Genomic DNA, 24,368 nt, shown 5'->3' with positions numbered 1-24,368 from the left:
ATTTGCAATCTCGCCCGATCTGGATTCAGCATCTTCAGCCATCTTGATTGACTGTGCAGAAAGACATAAATACATCCTTACTTGGTAAAGTACAGTTTGAACATACAGTAGGAAAAAAAGTATGCAATGCGTTGAGTGTGATATACAAAAATATTAGTATAGTAAACTAAGGGCAGTCTCTTTATTGATAATGCACATTTGTTATAGTTCAGTCCTGCTTGATGAAATATATAGAAAGGCTTGTTCATTAAAGCAGTGCAAAAACCAAGATAATGTTCAGTCAGTAATACATAAGGGCTAAGCAGATTGCAGTTTACTATATTCGTATCAGTGAAAGACTAACTCGTTGCTATGTAGCATTATGGGAAGACCATAAAGACTGTTTTGGACAGTTTCGTTAAGGCATACCCTACTCCACTAAAAATCAGACATGTGTAATGACCTCAGTACATCACAATGCACAATAGTGCGTTACTGTGCATTGCAGTACATTGACCAGGTGCATTGGGATACCATTAGAGCAGTATTAAAGCCAAAACCAAAAATGTCATATATTGCAGCTTACCCATCATTTGATGTGGTGGCTGTACCAGTTTTCTCTTCGTAGGCCTTTTTCCTTCAGTTTTCACCTGGTGATCCAACCAGTATTACACCTCCAGTGTTAGAGTGCCCCCACTCTGGATGAATGAGAACAGAGGGCACCTTTGGACAACAGCATTGTCAGCCTGGGGGGGAGGGGAGTGTTAGACTAGCAGATTTAAATACATTAACAAATGGAAGCCAAACTCCGGCTAATACTTTATAAGCAGTTACAGCAAACTGTTTTTTTTTCCTTTTTGGAATAAAGGTTTTATATAAATACTGTAAATAAAAGATGACCACTGTAAGCACCCCTGTTAATTTTAAATGATTTGTCTCCTCTTTGTAACCGATACATTTGACTGGAGAGCTTGTTCTTTTAAAAGGCAACACACTTACTAGCATGGATCACCAGAAGGAAATAGAAAAAAGCCTAAAAAAAGAAATGATTGCAGCTCTCACATCTAAGGATTGGTAAGCTGCAATATAATGTTTGCTTTTCTGTTTAATAACACTTTACTCTAGGTTCACAGGAAGTGTAATAAAAAATGCAAAACGCATCGGAAAAAAGCATAAACCGCAACCTGCCTAGGTGTGAACCTAGCCTTAAAGTGATATTAAAGGCTTAAGTTTCTTATTAAATAACAAACATGTTATACTTACCTGCTCTGTACAATGGATTTCCTCAGAGCAGCCCTGGGCTCCTGTCCCCTGCTGAGTGTCCTCAGGACAAACCACTTGCCCTGGAGGCACTCGCGAATGCTCATACCCAAGCCCCACCCTCGTGATTGACAGCAGCCGTTCTTGTTCTTTTGCTGGATCAGGATCAAGCTTGGGTAAGTATGGGGGGGGGGGGGGCGGGGGGGGGGTCTGCAAGGGTGCAGCACACTGAAGGTTTTTTTACATTCATGCATAGAATGCACATAATATTGAACATTTATCTTGAAAGACTGATGTCCTAGTGGCAGGCAATGGGACATTTTTGTCTGCATGTTAATTTGAGCCCTCTGTACAGATCTTTAGTTAGACCTCAATTAGAATTCTGTGTCCAGTTTTGGAGACCTCACTTAGAAAATAATATTGATAAGCTAGAACGAGTGGATTGATGAGACACAAAAATGGTGAAATGTCTCAGTAATAAAACATGTCAGGAGTGACTTAAGAAACCTAATAAGTGCTATCTGGAGAAAAGAAAGGAAAGGGGGGACGTGATTGAAACCTTTAAATACATCAATGGCTGAATAATGTTCATGAGGACAGGATTTTCAATATGAAGCTAAGATCAAGAACATGGGGACATGGCCTCAAACTAGCAGAAGGAAAGTTCAAAAATAATATTGGAAAGTATTATTTTGCTGAAAAAGAATTTGATTCTTGGAATAGACTTCAAGCAGAGGTAGTGAGTCTGTCAACAGTGAGTGGATTCAAACATGCCTGGGAGAAACATAGATTTATACTCTTTACTGTATATTTCTGTACAAAAAAGTTATAGCAGTCCCATTCCCTTAAGACAAACGGGCATACTTGTACTTGGTTGCCCCGTGACTTAAAATGGTTCTATAGTCTCGAGATTTTTTTACCTCCATGCATTCTTGCATGAAAGTAAAAAACCTTCTGTGTGAAGCAGTGTAAGTGTAACAGTGTAACACTTACCTGAAGCCCCTCTTGATTCAGCAATGTCCGCAAGAGCCTCGGTTCTCCGGTGACTCTCACTCCTGATTGACAGCAGCGGGAGCCATTGGTGTTAATCACAGCCAGTGAGCCAATCAAGAGAGGGAGGGGGTGGGGCCAAGCTGTGGCTGTGTGTGAATGGACACGTAGAGCAGAGGCTCAGTAACTCACACCTGCTCGGATGCCCCCATAGCAACTTTTTGCTATGAGTGCACCCGACAGGATGGAGGGCGAGGAGCGCTGGCGGGGGACCAGAGAAGACTTGCTGATCTTGTGGAGGCACCTAAGCTGTTTGTCTTCTTCTCTACTTATTACACTAGATGAGAAATTTTGTTGAGATGGAAGTTGCCGACCCCACCCATGGTTTCTGGTTGGAAAGCAGCAATTAATGGTGCTCTCCCTCTCTATAAGCTTATATACCTAAGCCACAACTGTACAGCAAAATTTGCTAAAATCCAGGCTGGGTGGGTGGAGGCACTGGATCACACAGTATATGTTGTGGTGTCTCCAGTTATTTATCTGAATATTTTTGTAGCACCTGAGCACTGTGTTGCTAGCTGTACCGCCTAATCTGCTCCCATGCTCTCTACCTTCCCCTTTCTCCTCCTCTGCCCCCTGCTCCTCCCTTTCCCTCCACTCTCTCCCCTACTTTATTCCCCTCGTCCTCCCCTCCTTCCCCAGCTTGGCACTGGAGTTTGGGTCACACTGAGTTCTTGTTTGACTAGCTTGCTCAGGTCGTGTCTTGGGTAGAACACAGAATCTTACCAGGATGCTATTTTGTAGGACTCTTCTGCTTTTAAGTTATTTGTGTATGCTGTGTACCTTGTCGAATACTGACTGCTTTGTTTTATGTACCTCTGTTTGTCTGTACCACTGTACATCTTCAACAAACTACTTTGTACATCCAGGTGAATTATACCGTTTTTATTCAGGACAAATTGGGCTTTTATTTGGTGGTAAATTGTAATGGATATCTCCTGATTTTTTTTTTTTTTTATTATCAAAGGAATCCTGTCCCAAAATACTAAAAAAGAAAAATATTTTTTTTTATGTAGCTGCGTGTTTCTTGTTACTACCATAACCTACCACCAAAGAACAACCCAAAATACATTTTCCAGCTCTTGACAAACGCAACGATACCATATATGTGTATGTTATTTGTTGTTTGTACCTGTACTACAGCCCAAAAACAATAGTGCGCATTTTGTTTTGTTTTTTTGTTTTTTTTTTTTTACCTAAAACACACTGACACTAACTGACACTGATACCAATTTAAAAAAATAAAATAAATAAAAAATTCTGAACTTTGACCCTGACCTTGACCCAAACACTAACCCTGATCTGGGTATTTTTTCTTTATTTTTAAAATATTTATTTATCTTTTGCTTTTTTTACAGTTTTTTTTTCTCTGCATGGAGATAGAGAGATACAAGGGGGTGGGCTTCACAGTGACTGATAACTGTGATAGCCAATCAGAGACTATCACAGCAATCATGTGACCCGTAATCGGGAGTTCCGGGTCCCGATCTTTAGAACGGGACTCGGGGCTCTCAGTGACACCGCGGTCTTTGTGCTGGGAGCACACTGTGCTTCGCGCTCCCAGCACAAAGATAGGCATGCAAATATACGGCCCCACGGAAAAAAGCCCAGTTCTGTGAGGCTGCATATTTGTGTGATGTCAGCGAGAAGGGGTTAAGGAAAACAAAAAAAGACTTTAGTATCACTTTAGTAAACGATGCAGTCATTCTAGCACACAGGCACTGTGCTGGAATGTAAACTGACTTGTATTGGCACAGATCAGTGTACATTCCAAAGAAAACTGCAAGCAAGCAGGTAGGTATATTAAAGAGCTTGCCTGCTCAGTTTTTGACAGCGGGACTTGCATGGGCAACAGGATGCTGAGTTGCACAGTTGCTCAAGTCAGTGACTGTGCACAGGAACACGGACTAACTGGCACGGGTTGCAATATGGCTGAGAGCTGCAGGATTCCTGTAGGGAAATGTAAGTCTTTAGCAGTCTACTTCTACAACAGCAACCAAAACATCTTTTAGTGGAACTACATTTTCAGTACAGAGCAAAACTTGGGGAAGCATATTGTATGAATAAACCATGGATCCTATTTGGCATCTATAAGCCTCTATTCCACTTTTGTTTAATTGTATTTTATTAAGAGCGGAGTTGATCAAAACTGGAGCAGCCAGCATCTGGAGCAACTGTTCATGGCAACCAGTCAGCATCTATCTTTCAATTTCAAAGTTTAACGGAAGAAGCTGAAGACAGAAGCTGATTGGTTGTCATGCACAGCTGCTCCACATTCTGTATGCGCCAGTTTTATTAAATTATCCTTTATATGTTTATGTTTTTGCACCTGCAGTACCATTAATCTGGGTTACCAAATGTAACTCAAACCTCATATGCATTGGGTCCTGGAGAATCATGAAATTAATATTTTTGTCTTTACTGAAAGAGAATATATATGACAAAGCTAAAGAACACAGACTGATTTTTGAAATGTTTTCTTGCAGTTTCTATATCTTGCAGCGAAAACTGCAAGGTGTATGATAAAAACCATAAAGATGCTTCTCAGAGACCATCCATGTACTTTGTCCAGATTTGGCATACATGTACACTGGTCAACATGTGTTTATGGTGAACCTTACCATAACATGATTTTTTATGGGACTGGGGAGCTTTTCTTTAGCTCTTACAACATTCTATTTAGCAAGTGTGCAGTTTCAAAATTAGAGAAGTGTTGAGAGGGAACTGTGACACCTGCATTGTTGTTTCTTTCATCCTTTCATGTGAAACCATATTGTGCTGAGGACTATCCAGACAAAAGGCTCATTGTTTGGTACAGGGTCTGCCTCTAAAAGTCAATGTGGAATTTAAATTTATGTGTGTTTACCTCTCTTATTAAAATAACTTTTGAAATCCCTAACAATTCTGGACTGGACTTGCAGTTTTATCTGTAGTTTATACAGGAAGAGTACACAGTAATAAGTGTATTTTAGCCTGTTGTGTTTGAAAGAAAAATAGACAAAGCATCTGCTCTTTTTCCTTTTATTTTCTGAACGGTATTGCTTGGGCTGTTCAGTTCCACATTTTTACAGGTTACTATAAAATCTGGCCAACTTTACAGCTCGATAGCTCCTTCCAGCCGCAGTACAAAGTAACATATTGAATCAAGTATATTGAGCACAGTCCCTATTAAAGACCCCTTTATGTCTGATCTATAACATAGCTAAAGTTATTTTACAGTTACTGTTAAGACAAACATTCATGTTGTACTCGTCCATTTATTTGGTGGCCTGGAACTTTTATTTATTGTGCTTTTTCTTTTCTGTAAAGAAACAGATTTATACAAAAAAAAAACTCAGTGAGAGATGTTGAATGGGCCATTCACAATAGTGTGTTAGCCAGGGCATGGAACTTGTGCATGTGTTGTCAGACTTGTACATACAGTACACTAAAATTGTATGTACATAACATAATGACTTCCTTTCTCTGTTTTAATGGGAAATTTACAATTTTATTTAAGATAAAAGCGTACAGTATAGAATGAGTTTTAGTACAGAGAATACATTGCATCCATGTTTTATTAACATGAATCCATAACTTTTTTCGTTACCTAGTTTCAGAGTGTGTTGGGATGCCAGTGTGAGTATATTTTTCTAATACAGTGTGTGTATGGAGATATATATATATATATTTTTTTTTCCAAAGGTAGCCATGGCACTCTGTTTTGAAGTAAATTCCCAGGTGCTCACCCACAGAGAAATCCATATGAATCCAAAACTGGTTTAGAGACATTCACGGGTCTTGCAGAGAAGAAAGATCAGAAACAGCAGTGTTTTCATTGTGAACGATTTAGTAAAGCGAAGTCCATCTTTCTCAAGAAAGATGGACTTAGCTTAATCGAAATGTTGACAAGAAAGATGGACTGAGCTTCATGGGAACGCTGACAATAAAAACACTGCTGTTTTTTTATTTTCCACCTCTACAAGCCCCGTGAGTGCCTCCATACCAGTTTTGGATATATATATATATATATATATATATATATATACCAACCATCAATCATTTCTATTTCCTGCATCAGTCACCAGTGAGGCATATTAAAGGGCTGCAGCCTAGGAGATGCCACCCATGCTGGTTTGCCTATTGCAAACAGGCTGTTGTTTACATTCTATGCTTTAGGTGAACCTGCTTCTACCATTTGTGATGCTAATCAGTGGGTCCAACCTTACCCAACTGGGGCTTCAAGACATTCATCCCGTCAGTCTCTTTACTGTAGAAATTCCTGACCTACCTTTCCAGTATTCTTGCTTTTTTCACACTACTGATTTCTTGTCTCTTTTAAAGGCATCAAGGGTAGTCAGTGGTGCAAGGATAGCCGTCTAAGATAAACAAATTTGCCTGAGCTCACAGAGGTAGTTTATTTGGGAAAAATATTTACACTTGTAGGGATCTTGCCTTAAAGGCATAGTTCACCTTTACCAAATAACTGCCTTCACAGGTAAGTAGCGCCTGTAGATAATAGCAAACTGCAACTTTGACAAAAATTGAATAATGTCCTTTCTATAGGTTCAGGCCATTTATGTACCTCATGAAGTCTGGCTGAAAAGCTCCCAGAGATTGCATGATCTTGTCGTACCTTGTTGCTAGGACGTTGTTCACCTTTTTTGGTAAAGGTGTACTATGTGTGTCCCCTTTGTCTTAAACAGGGACTACCAGTAAATTTAGCTGTGCTAGGTTGTAGTTAACCTGGCTGATTCGTAGTCTTTTGGTCCTTGGAGTTTACTCCTAAGACAGGCCTAGCAGTAGGTAGCACTGTCACCTTTTGGCATTAGTGTGACAAGCTACAGTAAAGCAGGGTTATGAATATTTATACTTCTCTCAGCCAATCAGTAGGAGTTTCCTTTGGCCACCGATGCATGCTGAGAGAGAGTATATATTTAGGGGAAGTCAAATGATCCTGGTCCTCCCACCCAGACCTTGGTCTGGTGTGGATATGTGAGGAACAGCTATGTTGGGGTAGGCCTGAAGTCTGAGGCCTAGCCATGTGCTGGAGGCTCTGCATGGCAGAGCCTGTCTGTTCCCTGGAAGCATGAGGAAAGGGATGGAGTTCTAAGATGAAGTACTGGAGATTACTCTTCCATGAGCCTGGAACTGCGAAGAGCCTGGAAAAGGGTCAAGATGGACTCATCCAAGGAAACCCTGCATGGTGCTGTGAGTTTTTGGTTTATGTAGGGTATAGCTGTTGCTACGTAGGTGCAGAATATTGGGTGCAGGCCTAATGCCCTTGTTCTGTATTGCTGTCTACCTAGCTGTTTTGTTTTGTTTTGTTTTGTTGATCTGTCTGTCTACTGTTCTGGGGTGTCCCTGAGCTCTAGCCCTCTCTCCCTACTTTTTGTTGTTGTTAGAAATAAACTCACTTTTGTTCAGCCTAAAAGTGACTGGTGTCCAATTTTTCTTCAACTATCCACACCCACCATGCCTAAGAACCAGTACCCTGGGGTGAAACATCAGTCCCCCCGATGCTTGGGAGTCAGGGGGGGGCGCTACCGATGCCTTTAAAGTGTTATTAAACCCGCATTGTGAAATATAATGTACATCCGCATACAGCAGACCTTACAGTTGTCTGCTTCTTGCCTTCTCGCTCTAGACTGTCACTTATCTGCATTCTGTCTAGGATGTTTACCTGTTCTCTAGTTCTGTATTAAAGGTGGCTCCACAGCTTTTCAGGAACCTTTGGATTCACCATTCCTTGCCTGCCTTTTCCTACAACTTGCATGCTTCAGCTTATGGCTTTTATTGTAGTGGCTTTACAACAGAGGAATATTTAATCCTACCTTAAGCTCTACTGTCTCCAGTTAAATTTAGTGTTCTTGTAGCTAGGCTGTAACCAGCCTGAGCTTGGTTGCAATTTTCTGTGTTCTGTTGCTTTCTCCTGAACTCAGGACATTGATTAGTTTTTTCTACTGCTGTTGAGTTGTCTCCAATAGTTAGTGTGAAAATTTATAAATATACAAATTGTAAATATGTATCTGCCTTAGCAGTCACTGAGGGTTTTGTCCAGTGGTGTGAACTGGGGAATGTGATAAATGTTTGGTGCAAACTTCTAGAAGGGTTTTCCCTCCTGGAGTTTTGGCTGAAGATGATGCCACAATGAAAGGATCTTCTTTCTTAGGTGTTGCCCCAGTCAGGGGACTGTGTTAAAGTTCTAAGTGAAATCAACTGCGACAGCGCAGGAAATGTGTGCTGGGCCTGCTGGTCGCTCTGCCGACGAAGCTCTTGTTAAGTGTTAGGTCTGTTAGAAACTAAATATGTGGTAATGCCAAGATGCCCTTGTGTCAACTTCCTGCTCTTAATTGGATGTAATTTGTAAGGGTGGAACTGCATAAACCTGTTTTATGTTACTAAAGAGCTGGTCAGCCTAAAGCCCTCTTACCAACCTTAACCTGTGTCATTTTTCCCCTCAGCCTTCAAGAAGGTTTGTCCTTTATAGGTGCATTTTTTTGACCTGAGTAGCTCCCAGACTAAAGCTCTATTGGTGTACAGTACATGACAGATATAGGCCCCATTAAAGAAGCTGTACTCTCCTCCTATATAAGCCTTTGCTGCTATGACAGCAGTTGTTTTGGGCACGCAGAAAGAGTATGTCCAAACCTATTTGCAGAAGAGGGTTGGATCAGACCGTAGTCTGATCTGAATGACCAGGATTGGTCGACAAGGTAAAAGTAGTCTGTCGAGAATAGGCTGTGAGACTAATAATCATTACAGCTGGGGTATACATGGCCTTTTGTTTAATAGCTAGGAGGCTATAAAAAATTTAGAAGCTGTTTATAAAAGATCGGTGTTTCCCTGTGTGACCAATGTGTCTTTTTTTCTTGGTATAGGGGTGCTAAGTGTGTGCTTTACCATATTTTAAGTGGAGGTATTCTGAAAAGTGTTGTTTTCCACTTTAGTGTTTTTTTCACCCTTTTAATGTCTATCCAACTTTCACTTGACAGTGGATTCTCCTTTTACTACTGAAGCATTTTCCTTAATTATTTAAAACCACTTAAGAACCACCCACAGTATATTTACTCTTAGCTGGCGGCCCTGCTGCGCTGGATCATCTACATGTAAGTGATCCTGCATTTCCAGGTATACGCGAACCCCTACCTGATCTGTGCTGTGATTCAGTGCAGCACAAATGGGTCAGTAGGTGCCGGCCAATGATTTATGGCCAGGACCTGATGATTAGCTTAGCAAATCATAGCACACAGCCCTGTGTTTACGAACAACACAGGGCTCTGTACACTGAGCCACACCAGTATAGCGTCATAGTCCCACAAATACCCCTCCTACTCCTACATTACAGCCTTTCTTCACATTACAGTCTCCTTCCCATCATACAGCCCCCCTTTACATTATAGTTCCCCTTATATCACCGCCCTCCTTTACGTCACAGCCCCTCCTAATCACAGTCCCTCCTTTACCTAACAGCACTCCTCTCTTTTCACATTATAACCCTTGTTTCACATCACAGGCCCCCTTCATATCACAGCCTCCCCTTTACATTGCAGACTCACCTTCAAATCACGGACCCCCCTTTTACATCACCCCCCCTTAACATTAGTGTCGCCATTTGTATCAGTGTCCTCAGACTCCCTTCACATTAAAGTCCTTCCTTCACACCACAGACCGCTTTCAATTCACTGGCCCCCTTCATATCACAGAACCTTCTTTACATCAGAACCCCACTTTACATCCTAGCTCCCCCATGACATCACAGACCCCTTTTCAAATCATAGACCCCTGTCACGTCATAGATCTCATTCACGTCAGTGTTCATGTTCAGATCATTGCCTCAGCCCCCCTTCACATCACAGCCTGCCTCTGCCACATCCCACCCCACCCCACCCCCTTCACATCACAGCCTGCCTCTGTCACATCACAGACCCTATTTACCTCACAGCATCTCCACTTCCCATCACAGTCCCTCCTTCCCATCACAGTCCCTCCTTCCCATCACAGTCCCTCCTTCCCATCACAGTCCCCCCTTCCCATCACAGTCCCCCCTTTACATCAGAGTTCCCCTTTATATCAGCGTTCCTCCTTGATATCACAGACCCCCTTCACATTATAGCCTCTGAATCACATTACATCCTCTACCCTTCATAGGACAGCCCCCCTTCAGATCACAGCCCCACCCCCTACATATCACGGCCTCACCCCCTTTTACATCACAGCCCCACTTCACATGACAGCCCATCCTTCTGTTCATAGCCCCCCCCCCCTCCTTTATATCAAAGCCCCTTTTCCACATAACAGCCTACCCTTCACATCACAGACCTCCTTCATATTAAGTCCACCCCTTACCTGCTGGGATGTGCTTGCCTAAAAGCGGGTGGAACAAGTTACATGTTCCAAAGGTAAACTTATCCTTTGATAATTACCAGAACACCCAATATTGTATATTAAAGTACAAAAACCTTCCTATTTTAGTAAGAGTTATGTCTAAACCATGATACAATGGAGAATTGTGGGAACTGAATCCACTTCATATGTACTATAAACAGACCAGTTTATTATACATTTATTCAAATATTTGCACTTTATTATCTTTGTTGGGCTATGGTGCTCCTATATTTTTGGTGCCATTTTGTACACAGGCCTGATTTGATTTGGGTACTCTTGTTAAGATAGATCTCTGTCTCTCTTTTTTATTATGTAAAGTTATGTTTTTTAAATCCAATATATTGGGTGTTTTATTAAGTATTGCATATAAGCAGTATATTAAAGTATATTTGTAACTGGAGGCACATTTTTTCTCTTAAATTGCAGTATTAATTATTAAACCTGTAATTGTGCCAGATGATGTGAATGTATGTGAAAGGGACATGAACTGCATATTATGGTGGATGTGGCAGAGACGTTTTAGATTTGTTTGGTACAGTGCTAGCCATCCACTTCAGTCATCATCAGTGATTCCTTTCTGATATGGAGGTCCGTGACTGACTATAATTTTTTTCTTTACACTGTCTGTAACAAGAGTTTGTTATACTAGTACTCAGTTTTCCATCATGCCAGAAATCTTGTTTTCAAGAAGAGGGAACTGAGTTGTGAAAATTATCATTTCACTGTGCAGTTAAAAAGCAAAGATGTACTGTAATTTGTAATGAAAACATTTTATTTAAAGTTTCAACAACAACAAAAAAAAGAATAAGAACAACATATATAATATGTTCAGTGATGTTTCCCTTGTGCTGCTAAATCCTCATTTAGTAAAACACTTCCTCTTGCCACCATAAACTTTTGGTGCGGTGGGGAATAATAGAACTAAGAAAACTGTGACAGACACTCATCAAAAGTGCCTGACTATGCCCACCCTTTCTGCCTAGCTCCTCCATTCATAGAAGCTGATAATACAGCTTCTATGAATGAAATACAATCTATGAATAGAGGATGGGCAGATGATTGAAAGGTCCATTCATAGAGTTTTTATTCATAGAAGCTGTAGTAGGGCTTCTTTAAATGGATGAGCTGGGTTTGGAGCTGGAAAGGTCAGGCATAGTAATGAGTGTCTGTGACAACTCCCATAGTTCTAATAACCCCTGGTGTACTGAAAGATTACAGTGGCGAGGGTGGTGTGGGGGGCATTGGAGGATGAACATTTCTGCTAAATGAGGACAAAGATTTACTTTTTTTATAAGTAAATTTAGGCTTTAATATTGTTTACAGTTGATTTATTGTGGGATAAACAAATTTCTCCTTCGTCTTGTGTGACAATTGATGTGCCCAAATATACTTAGGTGGTTTAAGCATTGCACAATGACTGCAGATTAACAATTTCATATGCAGGTCATCGGTGTTTTTCAGACTTTTTTCTTTTTCCGTTCTCCTCTGAAGTGACTAACCATCTACTGTATGTGAAATAGATACATTTATGTTTCAATTTTATCGTCTTTTTCCCGTATAAAACTTGGAAAAAGGGAAGTCAAGGTAATTTAATACAATTCATACCAATGAATACTGGAACAAGTCTTGAGAGTAAAAATAATCATTATATAATTTGCTCTCTACTTTCACGTTCAAGTCGGATATTGCAGTGAATGTAAGGGACACCACCAGGTCAGCTGTTTCCTCCTGCACCATGTACAAGAACTCCATTCATAACGTGTCCTTTTTATCCTTTTGAGTGAATAAGTAATTATTCAATATAGAAGGCAGGATATTTGGAGCTGGCTATTTAATGTGGCAGCACACCGTAATGAAGCCTACCTTTCTTGGCAACTTGAGAAGGGATTGTAACAATTCCAACAAGAAGGAAACTTTATCCGGTTTGACGGGCTGTTTCTTTGGCACATCAGTGAACCTTTTATCCCTGTGACTGACAGCTCCAGAAGGGTCACATTCACCTCCATTCTATTGCTTATTGTAATATTTAATGGTGGACAAGGTTGAGTGGGACTGAGGGTAATCTGAACTTGGTTTTCCACATAGTAAAGGCTAAGAGACAGCTTGATCCCCAGTATTGTGGTGTAACACATGCCATGGCTTAGCATTTATTTATAGAGGATAATCTTACTGTTTATAAATAAAAAGAAAAATACCCAAGAACTGTTGTGTTTTGCATTATCAGCTCTACAGGGATACTTTCAACTACTCATTGTAAAGCATATAATCACAAGGATTATTAAAAATGGCAGCATAGACATATCTTGTGAATGCGCTTATACCCTGGGTTAGCCTGTTATTATAAATGGCCTAACCTTTAAGTACTGATTCAGGTCTTAGTTGAGTGGGGAACTTTCCCTACTCTACCACCTCCCCCACATATAAAATAATGCTGGATTGCTGTTTGTGATTTATCTTATGAAAATCTTTAATCAGTTTTTAATTATTAATGCACTATAGCCCATCAAGTCTTTTCTTGTATTAGTTTGTAAACATGTAACAGAATTCAGAATGGCAGGTAGCGATTTGGTCTCCTTTCATTTGAGTTTCTTACTTTCCACCTGTTGTAAAAAGGCTGAGGTTTACAAAGATTAAGGCTAGGTTCACACCTATGCAGTTTACGTTTGATCCGTTTCTGCAGTGCTTTTTGCAGTGCGTTTTACGGTTTTGCACATGTGTTTTTGCCGCATTTTGCGGGGGTTTATTTTTTTCCCCTGTTGCTAGGCAGATTCAAATGCAAAACACGGCAAAAATGCACTACATGCTTTTCTGCAGCATTTTCATTGAAATCTATAGAACCAAAAATAAAACTTTTTGTGTTTAAAAAAAAGTCCCTGACCCTTTCCAAAAAATGCATCAGGTGCAAACGCGGAGATGTGAAACGTGTCCCATAGGAAATCATGTTAAATGGACTGTAGTGCGTTTCTGCAAAATGCTGCGGAAATCACAGGTGTGAACCTAGGGTAAAGGCCTATTCAGATTGTTGAGATTGTTGAATGATAACATACATTGTATTATGACAGCCCATTCCTTTGCACGACAACACATGGCAAATGCATAGAAAAATAATGGCATCACAATGCACTAATGTCTTGTTTATTAGTGCAATTTACACACATTGCTAGATGAGTCGGCGCAATGACTTGTCCTGTACAGTATAAGACAGCTCTATAAATGATTTCAGTGAGAGGAAGCTTTTAATGCTGTGCAGTCTTTTTAGCTAACCCACAGTGGAAAACATTTGTCATGTTTAAAATTATATATATATACAGTGTGTGTATGTGTATATATATATATATATATATATATACACACACACTGCATATAAATGTATTTATTTAAACAGATGTAGAACATACAAACTGTATAAAAAAGTATAATTAAATGGAACATTATAATTTTTGTTTAGCAGAAATTAAGAAATCTTGCCTACATGCTTCTATTAACTAAAGCATCTATGTTTTGGCCTTAACAAGTTTGATTGTTTTGTCAATCAGAAATCTTGTTACTTTGTTTAGCAAATGATTAACCCACTTGTGCTCCAGGTAAAACTGTAACACATGCATCATTGGTAAGATATGAAGATGGGGGAAAATGACACCATTTTTTGGCTTCATAAAGCTTATGGTGGAGAAGACCAAGATGAGAATATTGGCAAGGATGTTTTGCTCTCTGAGTAACCAAGATTAGAAAGAAGTGGTGAATGATAAAACTCACTAATGTCCACTCAAACCAAGGATGTAATTTAAAGTGGAGAGGCCCCCTTCGAATTCAGTCATATACACTATTTTATCTATTTTCTTTTTTTGCTGGAAGCATATTCAGAGTAAAATTCTGAAATTCTAGAGAGCATTTTACTTAGGTCTGGTTTACACCTATGCGATTTTTGGTGCTTTTTGCAGAAACGCACTACAGTTCATTTAACATGGTTTCTTATGGGACATGTTCACATTTATGCTTTTTTCAGCTGCTGCTTTTTTGGAAAGGGTCAGGGACTTTTTAAGATGCAAAATGGTGCATTTTTGGTTCAATAGACTTCAATGGAGAAGCTGCAGAAAAGATTGTAGTGCATTTTTTACTCTGCCCAACAACAAATTATCCCCCCCCAAAAAAAAAAGGGGTAAAATGCATGAAAACGCGTCAAAAACGCACGTGCAAAATGCACTGCAAAAAGCACTGCAGAAACTGATCTAATGCAAACTGCAGAGGTATGAACCAGGCCTTAATCGATTTTTTTTTCTTAAATTACATATAGGTGTATTAGAACAGGAATTCAAAACCGAATTTGAAAAACAAATTAACATACTGGTGAATGTAATTTAAATTTGATGTTAGGATTCTCCTTGTAACAGAATATTATTCAGTCTACATTAGGCCTCGGTCACACATGCTGTGAGAGTTAATAATTGATAAATGCTGGTTGATGAGACTATAGTGTTAACCTGTGTTTAGGATATACTTTCAATGCATTAAAGCAGTATTAAAAAACAAAAAAAATTTGCAAGATATTTGGAAAGCTTTTTAAAGTGTAAGTGATATAAAGGTTGTGTTTTGATTACCTCTATCAAGATGCTTTTACTCTTTTACAGCACTCAGAGCCATGCAGTCTCTGTTTCTGTGGATGTTACAAAACCCAGGAAAAAACTGAAGTGAATGGCAAAAAAAAAGACAGTGAACAAAAGCAGAGAGTGCCCAAGATATTTTTTGGTACACGAACACACAAGCAAATAGCCCAGATAACCAGGGAACTGCGGAAAACAGCTTATTCTGGCGTACGGATGACTATACTTTCCAGTAGAGATCATACCTGTGTTAATCCTGACATTCAGACCAACAAGAATGAGAAATGTAAAGAACTTCTTGAAGCAAAGGATGTAAGTAGACCATTACGTTGTAGTTCTAGCATTATAAATACATGTTAAACTGCTATATGTCACATTTACAATAAAGTCATAGTGGTCTTGAGTCGATAAATTTCTTAAGTGGTAAATACATTAATTTAGGCGCTATCAAAAAGGTTTTTTGAACATGCAAAGGGCAATATTTGTCTTGTAAAGATGAATGATCTTTCTTTATAGGATGGCTCATCATGCAACTGATTTGAGGATGATTTGTAACGATTGCAGGTTTAGCATGTTTAACACTAGAGTAAGATGTTTTCAAGCATGCTTTAACATCTATCAACCAATGTACAATCATTCTCTTGTTTTTCTTCTGAAAGCGCAAGAATTTTGCAAGGTGGAAATACTACACAAATGAAGTGGGGGTTAGATCCAATCATTGGTCACTTTTAAGATCTATGTGTGGAAAACCACAGTGTTCACAAAGGACCAAATTACAATAGTTTAGTGACTAGAGACATAAATAGCCTTTTCTATTTGAAAATATTTATTTGGACTTTAAAACCCCCTAGGCATGTACAAGTAGAATTCCTGCTTCCTGTGTATACAGTATCTCACAGAAGTGAGTACACCCCTCACATTTTTGTAAATATTTTATTCTATCTTTTCATGTGACAACACTGAAGAAATGACACTTTGCTACAATGTAAAGTAGTGAGTGTACAGCTTGTATAACAGTGAAAATTTGCTGTCCCCTCAAAATAACTCAACACACAGCCATTAATGTCTTGACCACTTGCAACAAAAATGAGAACACCCCTAAGTGAAAATGTCCAAATTGGGCCCAAAGTGTCAATATTTTGTGTGGTCACCATTATTTTCCAGCACTGCCTTAACCCTCTTGGGCTTCACAGGTTGCCACTGGAGTCCTCTTCCACTCCTCCATGACAACATCACGGAGCTGGTGGATGTTAGAGACCTTGTGCTCCTCCACCTTCCGTTTGAGGATGCCCCCCAGATGCACAATAGGGTTTAGGTCTGGAGACATGCTTGGCCAGTCCATCACCTTTACCCTCAGCTTTAGCAAGGCAGTGGTCGTCTTGGAGGTGTGTTTGGGGTTGTTATCATGTTGGAATACTGCCCTGTGGCCCAGTCTCCAAAGGGAGGGTATCATGCTCTGCTTCAGTATGTCACAGTACATGTTGGCATTCATGGTTCCCCCATTGAACTGTAGCTCCTCTTTGCCGGCAGCACTCATGCAGCCCCAGACCACGACACTCCCACCACCATGCTTGACTGTAGGCAAGACACACTTGTCTTTGTACTCCTCACTGGTTGCCGCCACATACACCATCTGAACCAAATAAGTTTATCTTGGTCTCATCAGACCACAGGACATGGTTCCAGTAATCCATGTCCTTAGTCTACTTGTCTTCAGCAAACTGTTTGTGGGCTTTCTTGAGCATCATCTTTAGAAGAGGCTTCCTTCTGGAACGACAGCCATGCAGACCATTTTGATGCAGTGTTTGGCGTATGGTTTTAGCACTGACAGGCTGTCCTCCCCACCCCTTCAACCTCTGCAGCAATGCTGGCAACACTCATACGTCTATTTCCCTAAGACAACCTCTGGATGTGACGCTGAGCATGTGCACTCAACTTCTTTGGTCGACCATGGCAAGGCCTGTTCTGAGTGGAACCTGTCCTGTTAAACTGCTGTATGGTCTTGGCCACCGTGCTGCAGCTCAGTTTCAGGGTTTTGGCAATCTGCTTATAGCCTAGGCCATCTTTATGTAGAGCAACAATTCTTTTTTTCAGATCCTCAGAGAGTTCTTTGCCATGAGGTGCCATGTTGAACTTCCAGTGACCGGCATGAGAGAGTAAGAGCGATAACACCAAATTTAACACACCTACTCCCCATTCACACCTGAGACCTTGTAACACTACCGAGTCACATGACTCCAGAGAGGGAAAATGGCTAATTGGACCCAATTTGGACATTTTCACTTAGGGGTGTACTCACTTTTGTTGCCAGCGGTTTAGACATTAATGGCTGTGTGTTGACATTGTAGCAAAGTGTCATTTCTTCAGTGTTGTCACATGAAAAGATATAACAAAATATTTATAAAAAAGTGAAGGGTGTACTCACTTCTGTGAGATACTGTATGTCCCTGAATGCATATGGCGCCAAACACCTTTTTTTTTTTTTCTTCAACCTTTCGGTACAGTGTTCAGTCCTGTTCACCCACTGAGTATTTCGGTCTGCCATAGAGTTTGACAGGCTTGCAGGCAGTGGGGCTATACCCTGCATCTGTGCCTTTTGGGTGCACTGGAATGCTGGGATTAGGGGCATATGGGCTAAATGCCTAGTGTGCAAGTATCCTAATTGTTGAAGGAATGCAAAGGACAGATTTAAAGTGTATCTAAATAAAAAACAAATAGCACGCTTTCTGTCCTAGGGTGGTTAGGTTTACATCTTCACCATATCTCAGAAGGGTGCAATGTTTTCCACCTAGGCTGGATTTCAAACATTTCTGCTTTTGTTCATCCCTGTTACCTGGAGATTGATGGGATTAGTAGTTTACAAAGAAACATTAGGTTGTTTGTGCTTTCTGCACAGAAAGTGGCAAGGGCACTGCATTTCTAGCAAGATCAACAGGTACTAATTGTACTTTAAAGGATATAGGATAACACTTTCGGAACTGATGGGTTATAGTGCCACTTTCAAGAGCTGGACAGTGGCAACCAAAGCTGTAAGGAGACCTCAGTATATAACTCCTCCTGCTCCCAGCATGCCTCTTTTTTTGCAAGTTTCCTTAGAGGAGTGAACATCTTTTGAACTTTTTTTAAGACGATTTTTTTCTTCTATCAAGATTTCTTCAGTTGCTGCAGAGCCACTGGGGCTCTTCTGAATTGGTTACTTCTGGGCTTTGCATTGGGGGACTTTACCCAGGCAGAATTTGTGAGGCCAACCTGTAATAATCCTATGTTTGACACTATGAGAGGAAGTGAGAAGAAATCTCTTCAAAGTGAGGAAATCCTGAAGTGTAATCAGTCACCTAAACTAGTGTCCCAATTGAAAGATTTTCTCTCTATTAATTTTCTGGTGTCAACCCAAAATGTGGGATTTTCTTTTACTTTCAATGATTAGAACAGTAAACAGAACAAACAGAGAGGATGAATCTCCTTACAGGGGACACATAAAGGAATAAAAACCTGACACGGGTTCTACTCCCTCTCCACTCTGTTCAAAACTGGAAAAAAAAAAGTTTTGTCATTAGTTACACTTTAACTCCATCTTGGGTGATCCACTTCCCTAGTTTGTTGATGGATGACTTTTTAAATTATATATTGAAATTTATGGGCCTGACCCTGTGGGATGTTTTTACATTCTCAGCAGCAACGTTCTAGCTGTCTAACGTCTTCTTGGTAACTTCAAAAAGTTTTCTTATGCTATGCTTTGTACCTTAAATTTTTTCAATAATATTTTTGAATGTAAATTTATGAGCCTGTGTTCAGCCTTATTAGAGGCCTCAGCCTACAGGGAGCACAAGCAGGCCCCCTCTAACGTTCTCCACTTGTTTTTCTCTGACCCTCCTCTCACAGCAACTTTGTCAGGTTTTGAGTATTTTTTATCCTCTGTGGACATTGAGGATGCATATTTAAACGTTCCTTTTTTCCCGGTGCATCAATGCTACCTGGACTTTGCTGTGGGTGCATGACATTACCAATTTGTTATCTCTTCCCTTTGGCATGTCCACTGCACCCTGGGTCCTCACCAAGATGCTAGCCCCTTTTTGTCCTACGTCATGCTCAGGGTATTCAGATTGTGGGATACCTGGATGGCCTCCTTCTTTGAGAGCAGTCGTCACAGGCAGTATCTGCCATTGTCCTCCGGACTGGGAGAATCCTGAAACTCCAGAACTCAGTGCTGAAACTGTCTTATTGCTTAGAGTATCTGGGCCTGGTCCTGGTTATGACCTTGTTTAAGGTACTTCTCTCACAAGAAATCTCCTCCTCTCCACTCCCATGCTTGGACTCTACAGTCCAAGAGCCAATCAACCTGCCGCTTTTAATTGAAGGTCTTGGGCCTGGAGGTAGTGCCATATGCTCAATATCATTCCAGACTGTTGCAGCTTAATATCCTGGCAGCGTGGGACAGAGGGACTCAATCTGTGGACTGTAGCATTCTCTTGATTACCAAAATCAGGTTTGTCTTGGCCTGGTGGATGAGTCCCACACTAGAGTCAGGGAAATTCTTCTGATGGTCTGAAAAGTATTTCAAGTGGACACCAGCCTGTCTGGCTGAGGAGCAGTCATTAATACTTCCAGATTAAGCTCATTTCCCATCCAATATTCTGGAGCTCAAAACAATTTGGTTCTCCCTTCAACACTGGACCTATCATTGTTAGGTTATTTGGCCAGGTTTCAGTCATATAGTGCCACAGTGGTGGCTTACATCAACCATTGGAGTTACCAGAAGTCTGTCAGCTTAAAGAGAAGCAAATTTGATCTTCTATTAGGCAGAAAGTCTTGTTCCAGCCCTGTCTGCACTACACATACCAGATGTGGAAAGTTAGTATGCGAACTTCCTCAGTCTGGACTATGGAGAGTGGTTTTGTTCACGCCAAGATGTTTCTAGAGATCTGAAGGTGGGGGATACTGGTTGTGGACCTCCTGACTTCCAGATTCAACAAAAAACTGGACAGGCTTATCTCCAGATAGAGGATTCCTTGGGCCTCTAGGGTGGATTCCCTGATGACTTCATGGGATCATTTCAACCTGATTGGATTGGGATGGAGTGAATCTCATTGCACTGAACTGGCAATTGTATTTGAACACATCAGCCCCTGGTGTAATCTTAATGGGCCTTCTCAGATTGTCTGGATCTTCTTGACCAGGAACCAGCTTAGCACTGTTGGTTATTTCTGTTGCTTAATTGTTGAAGCCCAGGTTCTATGGGGCCTATCTTATTCAATTATCCTTACAGTCTTAAAGACTAGGAAGTCAATTTCTTACATGGTTTACCATTGCACTTGGATAGCATATTTCTCGTGGTGTGAGGTGAGGAATTTCCATCCCAGGAAGTACTTTGTAGCCTAGTATAAGAAAACATATGCAGTCACCACCATCACTCGGGACTTGTTATATATTGCAATGCAATATATTCCATTTTTGTTTTCTTTTAGCCCCATGTTACATCAAACAAGCAGTGCATGCAGGTCAAGAGTATTTCTGAACTGGAAAAGTGAAGAACAAAGATTGGCTGCAAGACATATATGGATTCTGTAATTTCTACAAAAAAGAGTTATTAAGTAGTTAGTTACTAAGTGGTAGCCGAAGCATTTGGTGCTGCTAAACAAGAAAACAATTAGTAACTGCACATCTGCAAACAAATGACAAGATTACTTTTGTAATCTGAAAAATCTACCAATATTTTTCACTTAGTGATATTGACATGTCCTGTTATCAAACAAAGCTGTAAGGACAGCCTATATAATGCCTTATACTCTCACTGTGCTTCAATTTTTTGCTAGTTTCTTGGGAGAACAAACATCTTCTCTTCTCAGAAGAAAACTATTTCATTTCTCTGCTTTTTTTTAATCAAGATTTTTTTTTCTTCTAGTGGAGCACAATGTGCTGCTCTCTGAATTGGCTGATCCTTGGCTTCGCCTTGAAGACCATATTCATACCCCACTATGGATATGGTGATGAAGCTGGACCGACCTGTAATGTGTCCTGAGGGTGTCTTGAGATTTGCTGCTGCACTTTCCTAACCACTTTTGATGTAATGGGTTAGCCATTTATAAACTCATGCCCGCAGTGCACCCGTCTGATGGAACCCTGTCCTTGAAGACTCTTTATGGGTATGCCCACCGGGAGAGCGCTGTCTGTATTGGGAATCTCCCTTGTTTACTGGCTTTCTGCCTCCATCTTGCCATGCTTGGAGGGGACTGCAGGGTGTCATAAGACTACTACTTTGTAGACAGTTATAAAGTGGGGAGTCCCCTAAGTGGATAAACTATATAAATAAAGGCAAAACTTTTTTTTTTTTTTTGGTTTTGAGTTTATAGGGATTAGAACATCTGTCAGATTTTTATTGCTGTCTGAGTCCTCGTTGGGGAAATTCACCTCATCTATTGTGTCCAGTTTACCGTTATCACTGAGAGTGAAAGAAGTTAAAGAAAATCCCATGTTTTGGGTTGTCAACATAACAGAATTACAGGGGAAATCTTTCAATGGGGACACTAGTTCTGGTGACCCTTGACATCCAGGGATTTTCTTACTTTGGAGGTATTTCCTCTTCTTGTTTTCGCTATGAGACAGAAGGTATAGAGATGGCAAAAAGGAGGAGAGGGGTTATAATTCCCTTCTACTCTATCTTAAATTTAAAAAGTATTCCCTTTAGTGCTACTTTAACTCTGGATAGTTGATTTCAACACTTTTGGTTGTGGGCCAGCAGTGGGAAGAGGCGCAGTTACCTTTTGGTGCCCAGTATTCGTTACTGCCTATGTGCCCCTACTGAGTCTGCATGGCCTCCCTTTGGCTTGTCTTATGGCACATGTACATGCTATTTTCCCGAGTATGCAAGGACCTTCTTATCCTTCCTGACATTGACACAGCTGTACCCATTGCACATGCCTACAGTACATTCTCTTGGCTCAGCCAGCATTAATCCTTTATGCTCCCACAGAGTTTTGTCAGTACCCTTTGTGGGAATTCGCTCACTAAATTGTGGATCATAGTTGCTAGGCATGGGTCCTGTGAGCTTTGCCAGCTTACAGTCCACCTACCGTTCTGGGGGGCTTGCAGTATACCCCCAAAAAGGACACCATACGAATGGGCGGACCACTGTCATTTGCCTGAGTCGCAGCATTCTTCAGAATCTTCCTAACTCCTTCAGGAGTGACTTTCTACTTTGCATTATCCATGAGTTTGAGTTTATGGTAAACAGTTCAGCCTTGTTAGCTGATTTAGAACACAGGGGCTGCAAACGCACACCTACGCTCTCTCGTCCAGAGTCCTCTCTGATTTCATTGCAGCTGAAGCTGGTTCTGCACAGCTAGTGCAGGATGAAGAAAAATGTTCCCTCATCCTTGTTTGAGGAATTGGCACATGAGGGGTCTCAGTCTAGAGACATGACTCCAAAATGTATTAAATTAATCTTTTCAGGCAGAATTTCACTTTTCACAATAAATACAGTCAGGTCCATAAATATTGGGACATCGACACAATTCTAACATTTTTGGCTCTATACACCACCACAATGGATTTGAAATGAAACGAACAAGATGTGCTTTAACTGCAGACTGTCAGCTTTAATTTGAGGGTATTTACATCCAAATCAGGTGAACGGTGTAGGAATTACAACAGTTTGCCCCCCACTTGTTAAGGGACCAAAAGTAATGGGACAATTGGCTTCTCAGCTGTTCCATGGCCAGGTGTGTGTTATTCCCTCATTATCCCAATTACAATGAGCAGATAAAAGGTCCAGAGTTCATTTCAAGTGTGCTATTTGCATTTGGAATCTGTTGCTGTCAACTCTCAAGAGCTGTCACTATCAGTGAAGCAAGCCATCATTAGGCTGAAAAAACAAAACAAACCCATCAGAGAGATAGCAAAAACATTAGGCGTGGCCAAAACAACTGCTTGGAACATTCTTAAAAAGAAGGAACGCACCGGTGAGCTCAGCAACACCAAAAGACCCGGAAGACCACGGAAAACAACTGTGGTGGATGAGCGAAGAATTCTTTCCCTAGTGAAGAAAACACCCTTCACAACAGTTGGCCAGATCAAGAACACTCTCCAGGAGATAGGTGTATGTGTGTCAAAGTCAACAATCAAGAGAAGACTTCACCAGAGTGAATACAGAGGGTTCACCACAAGATGTAAACCATTGGTGAGCCTCAAAAACAGGAAGGCCAGATTAGAGTTTGCCAAACGACATCTAAAAAAGCCTTCACAGTTCTGGAACAACATCCTGTGGACAGATGAGTCCAAGATAAACTTGTACCAGAGTGATGGGAAGAGAAGAGTATGGAGAAGGAAAGGAACTGCTCATGATCCTAAGCATACCACCTCATCAGTGAAGCATGGTGGTGGTAGCGTCATGGCATGGGCATGTATGGTTGCCAATGGAACTGGTTCTCTTATATTTATTGATGATGTGACTGCTGAGAAAAGCAGCAGGATGAATTCTGAAGTGTTTCGGGCAATATTATCTGCTCATATTCAGCCAAATGCTTCAGAACTCATTGGACGCCGCTTCACAGTGCAGATGGACAATGACCCAAAGCATACTGAAAAGGAACCAAAGAGTTTTTTAAGGGAAAGAAGTGGAATGTTATGCAAAGGCCAAGTCAATCACCTGACCTGAATCCGATTGAGCATTCATTTCACTTGCTGAAGACAAAACTGAAGGGAAAATGCCCCAAGAACAAGCAGGAACTGAAGACAGTTGCAGTAGAGGCCTGGCAGAGCATCACCAGGGATGAAACCCAGCGTCTGGTGATGTCTGTGTGTTCCAGACTTCAGGCTGTAATTGACTGCAAAGTATTAAAAAGTGAAAGTTTGATTTATGGTTATTATTCTGTCCCATTACTTTTGGTCCCTTAACAAGTGGGAGGCATATATGCAAACTGTTGTAATTCCTACACCGTTCACCTGATTTGGATGTAAATACCCTCAAATTAAAGCTGACAGTCTGCAGTTAAAGCACATTTTGTTTGTTTCATTTCAAATCCATTGTGGTGGTGTATAGAGCCAAATATGTTAGAATTGTGTCGATGTCCCAATATTTATGGACCTGACTGTAAAAGCGTTCTCCAATGCCAT

General features: G+C 40.7%; 1 protein-coding gene across 1 annotated transcript in view; it reads left to right on the top strand.

The window, feature by feature from the left end:
* The window catches only part of BRIP1 (BRCA1 interacting DNA helicase 1), a 384,399-nt gene that overhangs the window by 104,374 nt on the left and 255,657 nt on the right, over positions 1-24,368 (top strand). The window contains exon 7 of the mRNA XM_089676644.1: positions 15,285-15,569. Within this exon, the coding sequence (XP_089532770.1) occupies positions 15,285-15,569 (285 nt within the window). The remainder of the gene's footprint in view (positions 1-15,284; positions 15,570-24,368) is intronic.

This window comes from Staurois parvus, unplaced genomic scaffold (assembly GCF_062004578.1).
Source record: "Staurois parvus isolate SC_StPar_1 unplaced genomic scaffold, SC_StPar_1.0 ptg000172l, whole genome shotgun sequence".
Classification (NCBI taxonomy): Eukaryota; Metazoa; Chordata; class Amphibia; order Anura; family Ranidae; genus Staurois; species Staurois parvus.
This window is presented reverse-complemented; position numbering and strand designations above follow the sequence as displayed.